The sequence below is a fragment of the Zeus faber genome (assembly GCF_960531495.2).
Source record: "Zeus faber genome assembly, chromosome: 1".
Classification (NCBI taxonomy): domain Eukaryota; kingdom Metazoa; phylum Chordata; class Actinopteri; order Zeiformes; family Zeidae; genus Zeus; species Zeus faber.
Window position 1 is genome coordinate 56,404,074 of NC_137193.1, and position 15,636 is coordinate 56,419,709.

The following is a 15,636-nucleotide window of genomic DNA, read 5'->3' on the forward strand; positions in this document are numbered from 1 at the left end:
TCCTGTGCTTGTTGTCTATGGGGAGATGATAGTGACTACACTGGTTGGAGTTATTTTGGCAGAGCAGACATCCATGCAAGTTGTTTCACATGAACAGACACAAATATCTGGCCGTTAAGAGGAAAGAGCAAGAAGCATCTCTACCCGGAAAATCCCCCTACCGCCGCTCGCATGCTTGGAATTCTTGCTCCTTTTGCTGTTGCCATCTGACTTGACTGGAGTTTTCTCCACCAAAGTGGAATAAAGCAAATATTTGCCAGTCCAGAAATACGTTTTAATTGGGTTGTCTAGTTGGGGGCGGGGTGTCTGAGCCTTTGATTGATGTTCATTAGGGGGTGAAACAGGGTGGTGTTCTGTTCCCAGCTGCAAAATCCTTCCATTGGAGTTGCACTGTTCTCCAAACAAACCACTCCAAATAGCTCACACATACTGTACTTTCCCTGCAGGGAAAGGACAATGCTTACAGCAAACACAATTATGTTTGTTGTTTGTTGTTATTATGTTTGGTTAAGTTTGAATAGGATTATTGGAAAACGTTAGCTTAGGCCATTGAAATGTTGGCCATAGAAAGATTTCTATTGATGTTGTTGTTTGTAGAAAATGTTTCTGTTTGCACATGCAAGGCACTTACAACTCCCTAAAAAGTGTGAAATTAATTATTGCATCAATTGACTACGTATCAATACTTCCCTGTATGTTGGAAATTCCCACCTTTGCACTTTGTGACACTTAATCATTGGTTGACGACTGTTCCATTGCTTTGCGTCTTTCTATGAAATGTGAATTTTAATGTTGGTGTTGATGATTGGTGGTAAGGTGGGAGGAGAAGAATTGCCTGCGGCCAAAGTGCAGATTACTAATGCCTCAGGACTGCAGGCCTGCAATCCGCAGCTTGCTTCCAGGCAGTCAACTCTCTATCCCACTATCCCAAAAAGGACACTGCGTCCCTAAAAGGACACTGGAGACACGTAATCTGCCCTCTGCAGCTTCTATAGTCCACAGTCTGACACCCCGATTCCTGTGGGATGGTCCACGGTGCACTCCCAGTGCTCACTCAGCTCTGGGGGGGGCGTTCCAAAGTTCACAGGAAGGATTGGGGGTGGGGGTTGTCATTCCTGCCAGTGAGGTCAGAAGGCTGCATTTCTTTCCCAGCCCTCCCTTTCTTCTCTCGCTCTCGTTTCCTCTTCTGCCTTTTTTTTAAGTATTGATAAGCAGGACCCCCTCGTCTGTGTCGTCCAGAGCCACACCGACCTGCCAGCCATGATTAGATCATTCGACTTTACAGGCTCCTCTTGACTTGACAAGAGGGAGCTTTGGTTGTGTTACGACTCCTCCTTGTATTTATTCATTAAGTCGCTGTTTGTATTATCTAACAAGCATTTTTGAGCGCTATTGTGACAACAAAACAGAAATGTATCTTCTCACTACTTTGAATTTTTTTGGTACATGGTGGGTGGGTCATGTTTCTCATCAGCTCACAACGTTATCTGTAATTGTAATTCATTATGCATCCCAACAATGTATTGCCCAACTGCATGCGATTTACACAACCTTGAAACGATTTTGTTAAAATGTGTTGCAATAGCAGAGCACGTAGGATTATCAGCCCTGGTAGAAATGCACAGCTCCGAGGATGGAGGCAGGTGCGCTCAACGCGAAAGAAATTTCATTGGAATTTGAAATTTGAATGCGGTCATTTGCGGTGAGAAAGTAGAACGTTTGGGGTTTTTACCTTCAAGCCAAGTCTTGCATGAACACGTGTCGCGTGTTTAAATTACATTTAGGTCACGTTTTCAACGACAAACTGCTGAAAGAGATTTCTAGATGGTGCTGGGGGGACTATATTGTCTCGATCCATGAAGCTGACCGGCCCCATGCATGATCATTTATCACCGCCGAGTCAATTAATTCCCATGCAGCTCGGTGCCTCTCAGACTTCCTGTAGACACATACGTGTTATTCATTGACTTGGTTTTGATGCACGGAGAATTTACTGCTGGGCGAGTTGGACCCGTATTCGTAATGACACAGAAGCGCTGGTGTGTGTTGTTGGGAATGACGGTGTGTCGGGAGAGCCGAGCTGCGCGTTTGGTGCCATGTGAGACAGGCAGGCTAAAGGTAGTGTGGGAAGGAAAGCCTGTGGGTTTCACTGAATTCCTATCCGGTGAGCTGAGCCACGGCCTCTGTCTAGACAAAGATCAGTTGTCGGGGAGACCCAGGCAGATTCAGGACTGCCCCAGGCACCAGGAAGTTTCGGTGGGAGAGGGGACCATTTCTTTTTTTTTTTTTCTTCCCCATTCTGCTAACATTGCCCTCCTTGGGGGATTTTAACAAATGAAGTTTACTGCTGCAAGCATTTTTTTTTCTCTCCTGCTGAGGGAGTTTTTCTCCCATGATAGGGTGGAGACAGCTTGGTTTATTTTGCAGCATATGTTCGGAACAGAGTGAAGATCTCACTTTTCTTCCCACCCAAGTCCCCCACCCAGCAGGAAATGGCAGCCTGCATAGATTGCCTTTTTTCACCAGATCGTCCGTTGGCAATCTTGAGACCATTTAGTTGCAAAAAGAAAGACATGAAAACAGTCACGCTGCTCTCATTCACTCTCTCTCTCTCTCTCTCACTCTCTCTCACCCTCCCTCTCTCCTGTTGGTGAGCTGCCCTCTTTTGAAATGTCAAGCCTCTTTTTTTTTTTTTTTACCTCACAGCACCAGGGCACGTAAACAGTTATGGTCAACGAAATGATGACACAGTCAGCCTTCAAGAGATTGGAGCCGCTCACCGTTGCTCTATTGTCTCTCGCTGGACTGCACGCCACAGATAAGGCGCACGGGCCAGCGGCACAGGGGGCTCACACGGGTGGATCAGATGCTAGCAGACAGGGTTGACTAAGGGTTCATTAACCGCCGCGCCGGAGCGTGTCCTGGGGGCCGTTTCGCACGCCGCTTCTGAGCCGAGACATCCCCATGTTTTCAGAGAATACATCCCGATGACAGCAAAGTTATGGCCTGTTTTATTATGTCTAGCTGGATGTGATTCACTGCGGAGGGAGACGGGAAGAGACGTCTGTCACCGCCTATGGTGTGGATCTGCAGTGTTTGCTTTTTTACTTTCAAAGCGATTGTTTTTCACACTTATTGGGAGACAAACGCGTAAAATCCCTGGCAAGAGTTGAAAAACATGCAAAGCTCTTTGTGTCGCCTGTTTTAAAAATGAATATTCACACCTCTTTCGTGCATGTGTGAGCTTTGTCTTGGGGGGGGGGGTCATCCGGATATCCAGACGTGAGACTTGAGACATATTGCATTCTATATCTGTCCTGCCTTCTCTTGTTATTTTACCACTCTCTGTGTCAGATCACAGTGAGATCTCCACAACCTGCCAAATCTACAAAGGGCAAAAAGCCAGTCCTCCTGGAATACAATAAAAGGAAAAACAGCATGGAAGAAAAATGCAAACGCACTCGCATGATGATGTGCAGCACGTGAAAGCAGCACCTGGTTTTGGGGCTTTTTAGCTGTTTGTCTTCCGTTGACTTAACAGCACATGAAAGAGAGGAACCCGCACTTCAAAGAGAGGCTCCATCGACTGGAAGTTACTCACTGTACCTCTGTGCAGGGCGTGCATGGGATGTCGGAGTTGAGCTGAATTCTCAAGAGTATCAAAGGCATGTTAGTCAGGGCTTTGAACTTTGTAAGCGACTGCCACTGTCTGCAGAATGTGGCTGCAGAGTGGACGCGCGCACACACACACACACGCACGCACGCATGCACACACACACACGAACACAAAAACAACAACATAACCTGTTTGTGTGCACCCAGGTGGGAAGTGAGACAGCATTAAGGAGAGAACTGGAGTGTGAATTATCAGTCCCGTGTCTGACCTTCCTCTCGGGAGGGGTGTTACATGTCCTCACGTCGCTTCGGGGCAAAGTACAGTGAGAGAAATGTCTCTCTCTCTCTCTCTCTCTCTGAGCCTTCTGTCCTCTGACTCAATAGATTGAAATCCCTCTGCCCCGCGTTAGTTGACAGTGTTCATTAAATTTAGTTCCATTTGGCTCGCAGTCTGAACACATGTCTGAAAAATCTGTCGCCATCGTAGCTCCTCATCAGCAGATGCGGCCGTTCAGCATTAGTCATGCAGTTTGTCTTCACACACATAGGGAGGTGGGCTGTGTTTTTGTTTTTTTCTCCGTGGGAGGCTTCCAGCAGAATCTTGTCTCTTTTTTTCTGCACGTCTGACTGGCTCGGGCTTCTGCACAATCTAGCTCCGAGATATCATCAAGCACTCTGAGATTAGAGGTCATGAGGGTGCAGTTAAACTTGTAAAGACTCACGGCTCCTGCTCTGGTGCCTGTGCTCTGTGCAACACCCAAATAGCAGTCTGCAGCGTGGTGCAACGCTGATAGTACGTCTGCATTGTCCTCATGCCTCTCTGCTGACCCCAAGCCAGGGAGCTAATTGTAGACCAAGGAGCAAACTATGGAATCTGGCGGCATTGTTATCAAGCAGACAAAGGAACAGTATTACTCTGCCGCCATCGCAGTTAAGCGACTGGGTAGCTCTTAACTAATAATCTAGGCTACACTGCTGTCTCTCTTAACAATGACGCTTAAGCGGTAAACGGGCACTACCATACTTAGTTTTAGCCATTAAAGTTATGTTACATTTGCACAAATGCTAAAATGCATTTAGTAAATATATTCTTAATAGCTAACCAAAGTTAGAGAAAAAACATATTTAATGAGACATTAAATATGATTATGTTCCAAGATAGTATGTTTAGACATCAGCTTGATACCTTAATTTTCAAACCTCAAAGATAGTATACATTTATAAGAAATTGGAGCATTTTTAAGCAATAAACCTTGAATGAACTGAGCTATAAACCTTCTGGACCTTTGAGTTTGATCATATTCTGCATAAGAAATTCCTGTTATATGCCCATACACCCATTGGTGCACCGGGGCATTAAAAGCTGAAATAACCACTTGTGTTTATTTACCAAGTGAGGATTTTAAGAAGCATCCCTCAGAACTGGCAGTGATACACTAAGGGCGGCCCTTCCTGGACCTCACCGAACCAGGGAGAGGAGGTTATTTAAAGAGGCAGCACATCTGAGGCACATCTAAGGACCTCACGGGTTCAAAGAGGCAAACCACACAGAAAGGCCTGTATGTGCCCAAAGCAGAAAGACTTATTTAGCATCTTAGGTTTGTGCTCTGCCCTCCTTGACCTCTGCCAGGTTTGCCACTTGGTGAGATGGTGGCAAGGAGCTTCACCTCCATGATCGCTGTAAGGTGTAGATGATGGACTATGCCACCAATTCAGGTTTCACTGTTCAACAATGTATCAAACACAATTTACAGGATGATTTAATTTCCTGACCGGCATTAGACTAGTTCAAGTTTCCTTGTAAAAGTGGTGATGAAGTGGACCGTGTGTTTAGAAAGGCCTCTATTCTTCTCATTCACTGCTGGACACACAATGCTCACTTGCAAGCTTTGAATATTTTAAGCCAGATGTGCAAGTGTTTAGACTCCCATTGTGCATTGAATTGTACAGTGTTTCAATGCGATCCAGCTACAATAGGCATTCAAGCAGTCGATTGAGATGGAGAGTAGAAGGAAGCCAAAGAGACAAATATCAGCTAAAGAAAACCCAACCCAACTTTTTGGAGTCAAAACATACATACAAATTAGAAAAAATTACACCAAGGGCTGTCGCTCTTTAACCCAAGGCCCTTTTTCCTGATCTTAGACTTGCAGGTTGGCAAGCAAAACGTAAACCAGGAGTAAAGACAATCTATTCCAGATCATCGCACCCTGTAAAGTGGGCCCTCACAAACCCATGAGCTGGAGCCGCTGCCGTCAGGCGGGGTCCCCGCAGACGCTGGTGGGAGGGGAGCGGGCGTTTCTCTGACGCAGCCACTGTATTGTTTGGTTCTTCCTCCCCTCTTGTCCGATCAGAGGACTTTTAGAGAACCTACTTTTTGAGAACAAAAGCAGCCATTTACAACTGTGGCGCGCAAATCTGAGGGAGAGATAAGTGCAGAGGCAATTTGAACAAATAAAAGCCTTAGCAGATCTGACGATAAAGTTTTACAATATGTTACGTTAATACGTTAACAGTAACTCGAAAGTGAAATTATGCAATACTGATTTTGGGTGTTAATGTTATTGTGGCGACTCCTTATTGTTCAACCAAAAAGCGTATAATATAAATGAACTTCATATAACTTAATGAATAAATACTAAGTGTGCGAGTCCCCAGCGTTGCAGCAGTTACATTGGTGTTTCTTTGGTTATTTACAGATGCCTCTGCAGCTTTTTCTTTTTTTTTCTCTCTTTTTTGCCTCTATTTTTAAAGCAGCCGCACCATATTTAATCATTTATACTTCAGAGGGGAACTGGGGACTGGGCTTCCTGTGGAGGAAGCGGAAAGGAGTGGGCTGAGGATTACAGAGATGCACGCTTTCTTCTTCCTCTCAGCTGCTTCGCTGTCACTGCTTCATCTCATTTCGGTCCAAGCAAGACCTCCTCCTACAGTTGAATTTGAAAATGTTCAAATACTTTGCAAATGCAGAGGGTTGTAGCATTGACCTTCGACATATTTCTAGAATTTTCGTTCACAGTGCCATACAGCATGAAAGGGTAGTTCTGGCAATTTGTTTTAGTTGGACTGCCTTTTCAATCATTGCGATCAGCTCTGAAAAATCAAATCAAATTAAAGTCAAAACGCTGCAACAAGATAAAACAGGACTGCAAGACGATCACTAAAACACCATCACCAGAATCTGGCAAATATTGACCCAGATTTATATATATATATAAAGGTTAATATATATATATATATATATATATGTACATATTCTTTTTTTTTTTTTGCTTCATTTCCATCATCTCTTTAGAGATTTGGAATGAAAATAACATGTTCTGACTATAAATGAATGTTTGCGTGTCTACTTGTTATTTGTTTTGATGGTGTAGCTTAGCTCTGGATCGGTTATTCACTCTTCTACGTCCAGTCAGAGATCAGCAGGGCTGGACTGGGACAAAAGATTGGCCCTGGCATTTTTGGCCCAGGATCACTTGAACCTTGATTTGTTATAAGTCTCTTGTTGCAGAGTATAGAAGTGGACCAGGAGGCACATACAAAACTAACTTTGCCAAGTGTTCATTGCAACACAGAAGGGTGACTAGTCTTTTCAGACCAAAAAAACTTTACTCAGGAATTAATCCCAGCCTCACTGTCAGGAGAGAGGGGGGGTGAGACAGAGAGACAGAGAGACAGAGAGAGAGAGAGAGAGAGAGAGAGAGAAAGAGAGAGAGAGAGAGAGAGAGAGAGAGAGAGAGAGGTAAAACCACTGCAGCTTTTCAAGACTGCCTCCCAAGACTTACCAAGTCTCCTGCAACTGTATCCCCTGCTGGTTGCCAGTACTGGCTCTCCCCACTTGCATATGGTGCCCAAGCCACTCCCCACCATAGTTATCTTTGATGAAAGTGAAATCAATTTTCAAATTTCTCAAAGGTCATGAGGCAAAATGCTTGTTATGCAAATATGCTAAAATAACCATACAGGTCTCAGACAGGTCTTCTTTTTCCACAGCAGGTCTGAGCGCTGCTGTTTGAAGACAGAAATGTCGTCCAAAGTGCAAAGTTCCAGCAGCCTCACGCAGGCCAGACGGACCGCCCAGCAGCTGAGGATCGAGGCCTCCATCGAGAGGATAAAAGTACAGTCCTTAAAAAAAGTCTTTATCTATATACTGTATCGCCATAATAGGAACCAGTCTGTAATCCACATGTGCATTGATATGAATAAACACGGTGACTACATGTGCTCCAGGTGTCTACGGCTTCGTCCGACTTGATGCATTACTGTGGAGAACACGCCAAGTATGACCCGCTCCTGATGGGAATCCCTGCCTCCGAAAACCCTTTCAAGGAGAAGAAGCCTTGCACCATCCTGTAACACCATTTGGAACATACGTCCGAGTTCTTGCTCTTTTTTGGTTTTCGTTCTCTTACTGGAAAAAACACAATCAGCTAAACTGTACACACTTTGCCTTATGGCCAACACCCCTCAACCTTTTTCTACCACTCCTCAATTTTAAACACAAAGAACACAGCGAGACAGGAGGCATCGATCCATATTTGTAGCAGACAAAGACAGCTTTATGTCAGAAATGTAAAAAAATGGGTTTGTTTGTCAGGTGTTTGTCAGGTGTTTCCCCAGGTTTTTGGTACTGTGTGTGAAAGCGTTGAACTGGGTTCCGATGTGGATGTTTTGATGCTCTACTTATCACGGTGCGCTTAAACAAGCCCACTGCACCATTAGATATAGTGGTGTCAAATGTGGCCCTCCAGAACCTGGATCCCTGCGCCATTTTATACTGTATATTGCTTACAATGCAATTAATTACATCAGTACACCGTTAAGATTCACATTTGGCCCTCCAAGGGAAGAGATTTAGGAACCCCTGCACTGCACAGACAGTTCACTCAGTTCTCCCCTCACTTGGTTTTGCAAGCAGCATAGTTACGCTGTCCTTACTCATAGTTTTTCATATTTAGTCCCCAAATCCAAAATTGCCAAATCTATTGAGAGATTTCTGCATTTTTTTATTTTTAATGTGCTATTTGTATTTAACAATTCCCTATATTTCACTGTATTTGAAGTGACATTGTTATTTGAAGCGCAGGATATATTTGATATTTTGAGAAAAGGTTGGGAAGTCTAGGAATCTGGGGTTTTGTGATAGGTCAACGCTGAAATGTTTGTCTGAAATTGTCATGGCTGTAGCTATCTTAATTCATGACGTACAAACGTGTATAAAGCTGTCAGATGAAGTATAGGAATCAACCTGAATCCTCTGTAAAGTGTGGTGATTCCCAGACCTGAAAGTTTGGCTCAGACAATAAAATCTATTTTATTCCATTATTTCTTCATTTGCCTTAACAAATTACATTACATTTAGCAGCCGCTTTTATCCAATGCGACTTACAATTATTCAAACACCGACGGACGCAGCCATCAGGAGCAATTAGGGGTTAAGTGTCTTGCTCAAGGACACTGCAGCATGCTAGCAGGAGGAGCCTGGGATTGAACCAGCAACCTTTAGATTACCAGACGACCAGCTCTACCTTTACCTTTAAATATCACAAGACCCTTTCATAAGGTTATCTTTGAATTGGCGTAATGACGTAATACATTGATTAATCATAAAACCATCCTTATCTGTTGCAAAATTACTTCATTTTCACAAATTGTATCTTCACTATGAAGCAATGCAATCGGTCTCACAGGCACTTTGAAATCTGTCAACAAGTGATGACTGTGGCAATTTGGCTTACCAACCACCACCCAAGTGGCGTTTTCAGAGACCTCTGGCAGAGAGACACAGAGTCGGGGTTGTAGACACCAGTTTATTGTAGAGAGGGGGCCAGTTGGAATAAGCCCAGGAGCAGATAGACATGTGTCATGGCACGGGCTCCTCTCCTGAGTGTGTGTGGGGATGGCGGTTTTACCTGTTGCCGGTAAGACCAACCAACGAGCAACAGGTATGCAGCCACCCTGATCCTGGATCCACCTATTACCCAGATCCATGTCAGGTGTGGCTGCTCAAACCACACCATCCCCACACCACAGGCTGTTCTGAGATCTTCACTTTTAATCATTCTGTGTTTACAGCAGAAACGCTTTTTTCTCCTGTAATTTCTAGCAATTACATTTTTGTCCGTTCTTTTGATAATGTAATAGAGCCTTTGTATTTAGAGCTAGTAAGATCTCAGCGTGGGTGCCAGTGTCTAACGTTACTGTGGGAAACTTAATCAGGTAGCTTCACTGGTCAGGGGGATAAATAAAATATTGCTTCACCCTCTCACAGTAAGTAGTTTTTGTCAACCTCAAGTGCAGATGTCTTATAGGTTAGACAAATGGACGACCATAAAGACGCATTTTTAAAGAATATATTCATCAAAAGGTTATTTTAATTTGAATGTTTCTTTCTGGAGCTATGGACTCTTCCCTGTGACTCTTCCCCATTTTTATTTGTATTTCTTAACATCATATTATACCGCAGATGCCCCAGGTCCATAGATGTCATTACAGATCAAATTGATGTCACTATGTCTGAAAATGGCTGGTTTGAACTTATTTTCCATGTAAAAATATGTCATGTTAGTTAAAGTCAGGAGAAGTAACGCCAATTCAGAAATACATAAGTATTAGTCTCCTGGTTTGAGCTCATTCATTCACACGTCTTTATTAACCCTTTTAATTTTACTCTTTCAGTTAAGAGACAGCTTTTTGGGAAGGTATTTTATCACATCTTTATCAAGTTGATGAAGACATTTTTTGTTTATGTGAAAACTGTTGAGTATTGCACTTCTATTGATTTCAGACATTTTGTGGTTGAATAAATCAAAGTGGAAGATGGAACACTCCCTCCCATGTGTCTTATCTCTGTTATAGCCTCTAATATATGATAATAGAACAATAGCTCATTAGTTAATAATTCAATAAGAAAAAACATTTTTTTTTTTATGCCTACCAGCCTTTGATTTAAGAGGGTAATTATTTCGATAAATACACTTAAACCACCACCAACAACTTTATGCCTGTGATTAGGAGTCATAATTCCAGTGATTTCTCTCACTACGTTGTACTGCTGGTGCAATCAAACCGGAAGGAAACAAATACAAAGTGAGGTGAAGACAATCATACAGGAAATATGTCTTAATAATGAGATATGTTTTATTGATGAAACATCACTATTCTTAGAATTAGAGCCAGATTTGAGTTTTTTTTTTTTTTTTTAATATATATCTTATGCATGGATGGAGTTTGACTTCCTGATGCACTTGTTCCATCATTTCCAGTTCACCCAGATTTTCCCACCACCGGAACGAATGAGCTCCCAGGGATAACGTTCCCATCGTTTATTGAACCGAGGATGCAAGCACTTTCCTGTGTGTATGGTTTTTATTTTACATTGGGAAAAATGTGGCATCACTTCATTTGTGGCATAATGCAGATTTCATGTCATTTTATAAATAGCTGTTTGGAACTATGACATTTGAAACCATTATGCGCTAAAGTCGTTCTCAGCAGAATGAGATTGAAATTAATTCCATTTGCACTGTAAAAAAAACACAAATAATAGAAACTGCTCTATGTGTCCTTTCATTTCCCTGGAGGGCAGATCATATGCTCTTAAAGTAAGAACATGTCCCTTTTTAATCTAACTTGACAATTCAAACGATTTCACGTCATTTCTATGCTGATGTGATGGACAAATAATTTCTTGAACTTGAACTTGATACAAACCTATAATTAGAAAATGCCAAACCCTCAAGTGTCCACATCAAACCATCAAGCTTTATCTCACTCGTTTCAGGTCAGGGGCATTTTAATCACGATTAATTATATATATTTTTGTGACTTTTTTGGTGCCCTGGGGCCAAGGCAGGGCCATTATGCAATAATCGTTTTTCTTTTTTCCTATTTTCTCAGTCAAAGAGGTGTGATGTTACACCCCGAAATCAGGTCAGGCCTTATTTGTTGGCCCACATCAATGTGATCGTCACTCCGGTGAAACAGATGGACCCGGCCCAGCCGCAGCATCAGCGGTGATGATTGTTTTACCGAAACAGCTCAGAGCCTCCTCAATAGCCTCCCTGTTGGCTTTGGCGCGGACGCTTTCGTCTCAGGACTTTCTCGGAAATCAGAGTTTTGCTGGATTTCTCTTTGTTCCGCCTCGGATAGAAATGACCTACAACCAAAGCTACAACCTATTGTGCTCGCTAGAGCTCGGGAAACTAACTTCATCAAAAGTCCCCCCCCCCTTCACGGGGTCCGGTGAAGAGACGGCAATATTTACATTCGCGTCGCAATTCCAGCGGCTGATCTCATTTGAAGGGATTACCTGAGTGGGGTAAAGTTCACCACCTTCACCAGGTCCTCACCTCCACAGACGCAGTCCTCCGGCACGCCCTGAGCTTTCCACCTCAGATGATAAACAGCTTGTACTTCCGGCGCCTGCATTCCACCTGATATGAACACAAAAGACTATTCTTGTTTACTCACGGCTTGCACCGCGAGTAACCTCAGGCTGACATCGCAGCGGCTTACGTTGGGACGTTAAAAACCCCATTGTTGGACCATCAGCGGGCATGGGAATGTGTCATTGTTTATAGCACTCTGGTTGACCATCACGGCCCATCATGCTATTTGTACAACTCTATGGATCGGTTGAAGAGGTCTGGCTGACTGTCAAACTCTCATGGTTTTGTGAGGTTAATCCATTAATAATTGGCATCATTATTGGAAATTCATGCACTTCAGAATGGACTTTTTGGGATCTGCTTAGCTTCGAGATCACCCACATTTCTGGTAAAGTTAAAGCATCCCATCCTTTTATCAACTGGCGCTGTATGCTGCACCAGGGTTGAGTAGTGGAGTAGTAGCCATATGGAGAGAACACGTTTCAATATATTGAAGGTGTTGATACATCAAGCATCATTTAGGATTAGATTGGACAAGTGGCAGTTTACTGTTCACACCAACCCGATAAAACAGGACATCATGTCATTACACTTTTTAAAAACATTTATTAGTGACATGTCGAACAGAAGAACAGGATCGTCATTAATTACTGTGCTGTATAAATAGTTGAGCAAATAAATTAGAGTAACTTAAGAACAACACGAGGTGGAAAAAGTCAATACAAGAAGGTAAAATGCCCCGCCCTTATCACAGCATGTTTAGACGTTCTCATTTGCACAATGACAATGACAGCTCTTTCACGCGTCAAATCACATCATAATATAAACACAACCTCAGGAGAGGCATTTGTTGAGATTTGGTCCGGTTCGGGTATTTGTTAAAGATGTTGGTCCTTGAAATTCAAACGTTAAAGTTGTTCCAAGATGAAAGGTCAAAGTATCCCAGTCCCCCAAAGCCCAGTTCACCAGGTCTGTCAGCTCTCTCTCTCTCTCTCTCTCTCTCTCTCTCTCTCTCTCTTTCTCTCTCGCTCTCTCTCCCCCTCTCGCGCTCCACTCCTTGTGCTCCCAGACACGTGCGTCGTCCAGCTCACATGATTCCATTTCCTGTAAAAGCCTTGTTTCTTCTCTGTAAGCGCTCAGTCACACTTTGTAAATCCAGTAAGTCTGGAATGCTGACTCACTCTTCCTTGGCGCAGAATCCTCTCTCTCTCTCTGTCTCTCTCTCTCTCTCTCTCTCTGTGACCTGGCGAGGGCCGCTGGAACCTCTCTTCCCCCCCCCCCGTCCTTTGTTTTTCCGGCAATCTTTCTTTCTCCGGGACCCATCGCAACAAGTCCCAACTGCAATGTTTCACGGGTCTAGTGCAGTTTTTTTTTCGTTGAGGCGGGTTTTTTTGGAGGGGGGGGGTTGGTTTCCAATGCATCCGTACGTGCACGCGGACGTCAACAAGCACGATTGTCGTGTCATCGGTCTGGTAAATGAATGACCGGCACCCACTGGTCCAGACAGCGGCAGTCCCTGCAGAATCTGTTGACTTTGCTCAGCGCCGGGTCCTTCCACGAAGACGCCAGCGGGTTCTGAGAAAGGGGGGGGGGGCGGGACAATTAAGCATGAGTCGGTGTGTGTGTGAAGCACGCGTGAGAACGCACAGACGGTAAATATTTCACATCACATAACAGAAGTCGCATGCAAAGCTGTGATTATGTGTTCTGCAAGGCTCTGCCACAGGGTGTGGAGCTATGAAGGAAGTGCTGACACAAAGGAACACATGTAAAATCCCTTATTTAGAAAGGGGGGGGGGGGGGGGGGGGGGTAGGCATTGGTCTGATGGTGCACTTTTTAAAACCTTGAGACTTTAAAACACTAGACATAACAAAAAAAGCTGCAAATTCAGAGGGTGAATATGTACGTTTTTAAACGACCACCGGGCAACACGTCACAATAGTTCTGATGTTCTTCACCTGAACTCAGCTCAGCCCAAAGTGGGGAAAAAAAACAAAAAACAAAAAAATGATAGTGACTCAACGATGCCTACACAGTTAGACCTTTGTAAAAGGTCCCCAGCCCCCCCGCCCTTATGAGGTACTCAGCTGAGCTGGCCTACGTGCATGTGCAGCGCGCACGTAGGCCACGAACCGAGCGCATGAATAAGACTTACAGTAACCAGGACACAGTGCAGGTCTGTGGGCTCGGTGCCAGGCTTCAGCTCGCTCAGGATCTCCGCCAGTCGGCCCATGTTGCACACGCGCACGATGTTGATGTCGTTTTCGCAGCAGAAGGCCTGGATGAGCGTGAAGTGGATCTGCAGGGCCACGTCCTCCTTGTGCTCCTCGTCCGTGGCCAGGAGACACAGGACCACGTTGTCCGGGTCCCTGGTGGCGACAAGGGGGACATTGGAATTAAGTCTCTCTCCTTTTTCCTCGTCGGTCGTGCACCACACCAGCAGGGTGTCTGCAGGTGTCACCACAGCTACATCTGATACTCTTTATAGACCAATCTGTTTTGGACAGATCGTCTCTCGTTTATTAAATTATTCAAGTATTGCAGGTAACTATTAAAGTAAGTACTATATATTAGGTGGGAACAGAGTAGGTTATGAACTTGTCTCATATATGAGCATCTATGAACTGTTATTATAACATGTGGTATGTAATGATCCCCTTTCCCCATAGAACTTCAGACAGGTAAGTACAGGGATTTTTGGTGATTCTCTCTGCAGGTAAGTATAAAGTGAGTTGGGTTCATCTAAAACAGGCATCTTCCCCACACGTAAATGTAGAAGGTAAGAGATATAAAATCAGATAAACTGCTTATGCGGAAGTTACAAGACTACTTTAAGGACTTGTAGGGCCTAATATTTGTAAGCAATTGAATTTAAGACACTTGAACACTTTTTAAGGGCATGCAGAAAATGTTCACCAGTTGGCATTTGTGATATAAAAGATTTGTTTAAAAACTCACGCATTGAGAGACTTGGCCGCTTCATAGACTCCAGCAGTGATACAACCCTGAGGTAACGCAGATCTGAGGATCTCTTCTATGGCTCTGGACACGGACTCCATCCTTGGGAAATAACGGTTAAAAGTCGGTTACACGTCTGACAAAACAAAGATTTAAAAAAAAATGGAAATGGGAAGATCAAAAATGGGGAGAAAATAATGTGGTTTTATGAAAGCACGTTGGAAGTTGGAACAAATGTATCCCTTGCGATAAAAAAAATATAGCGAAGAAATATTAAGTAAAATTGTTTTCACTGTTAAGCCCCCTCAGACATATTCATATTAATAATGTGATATTTACCTTTCTGTAGAGTTGTCTCCACCGGTTTCTTCAAAAGTCATATTGCACATCAGATCGGTTCCTCCAGTCCCAGAATAACCAGAACGGCGTGTGCGCAGCGTGCGTTGGGCGCTCCCTCTCAGCCTCTGCTTCTCACTGGCGTCTGCAGAGCCCGCACCGGGTGTTTCTTTGGAAAACACCTCTATTTGCGTACACTCGCGTCATTGGTCGGAGGTTGAGTTTCGGTTCCCGAAGACGTCTCGGGTCAATTCCGCCGCCACGTGGCGAGAAAATGCAGCTGCGTGTTCTGTGTCGGGGTTGCACACACACCGTTTTGAGGCGTGGGGCCAGTAG

General features: G+C 44.0%; 1 protein-coding gene across 1 annotated transcript; it reads right to left on the reverse strand.

Moving 5' to 3' along the window:
* Positions 1–12,602: 12,602 nt before the first annotated feature.
* On the reverse strand, positions 12,603–15,413 carry gadd45ab (growth arrest and DNA-damage-inducible, alpha, b). Its single transcript, XM_080008680.1, has 4 exons — positions 15,304–15,413; positions 14,965–15,066; positions 14,162–14,375; positions 12,603–13,580 (listed from the first exon to the last, which is right to left on the reverse strand). Exons 1-4 carry the CDS (start codon positions 15,351–15,353, stop codon positions 13,467–13,469), a joined length of 480 nt encoding a protein of 159 aa, XP_079864806.1. The 5' UTR covers positions 15,354–15,413; the 3' UTR covers positions 12,603–13,466.
* Between the last annotated feature and the right edge of the window lie 223 nt (positions 15,414–15,636).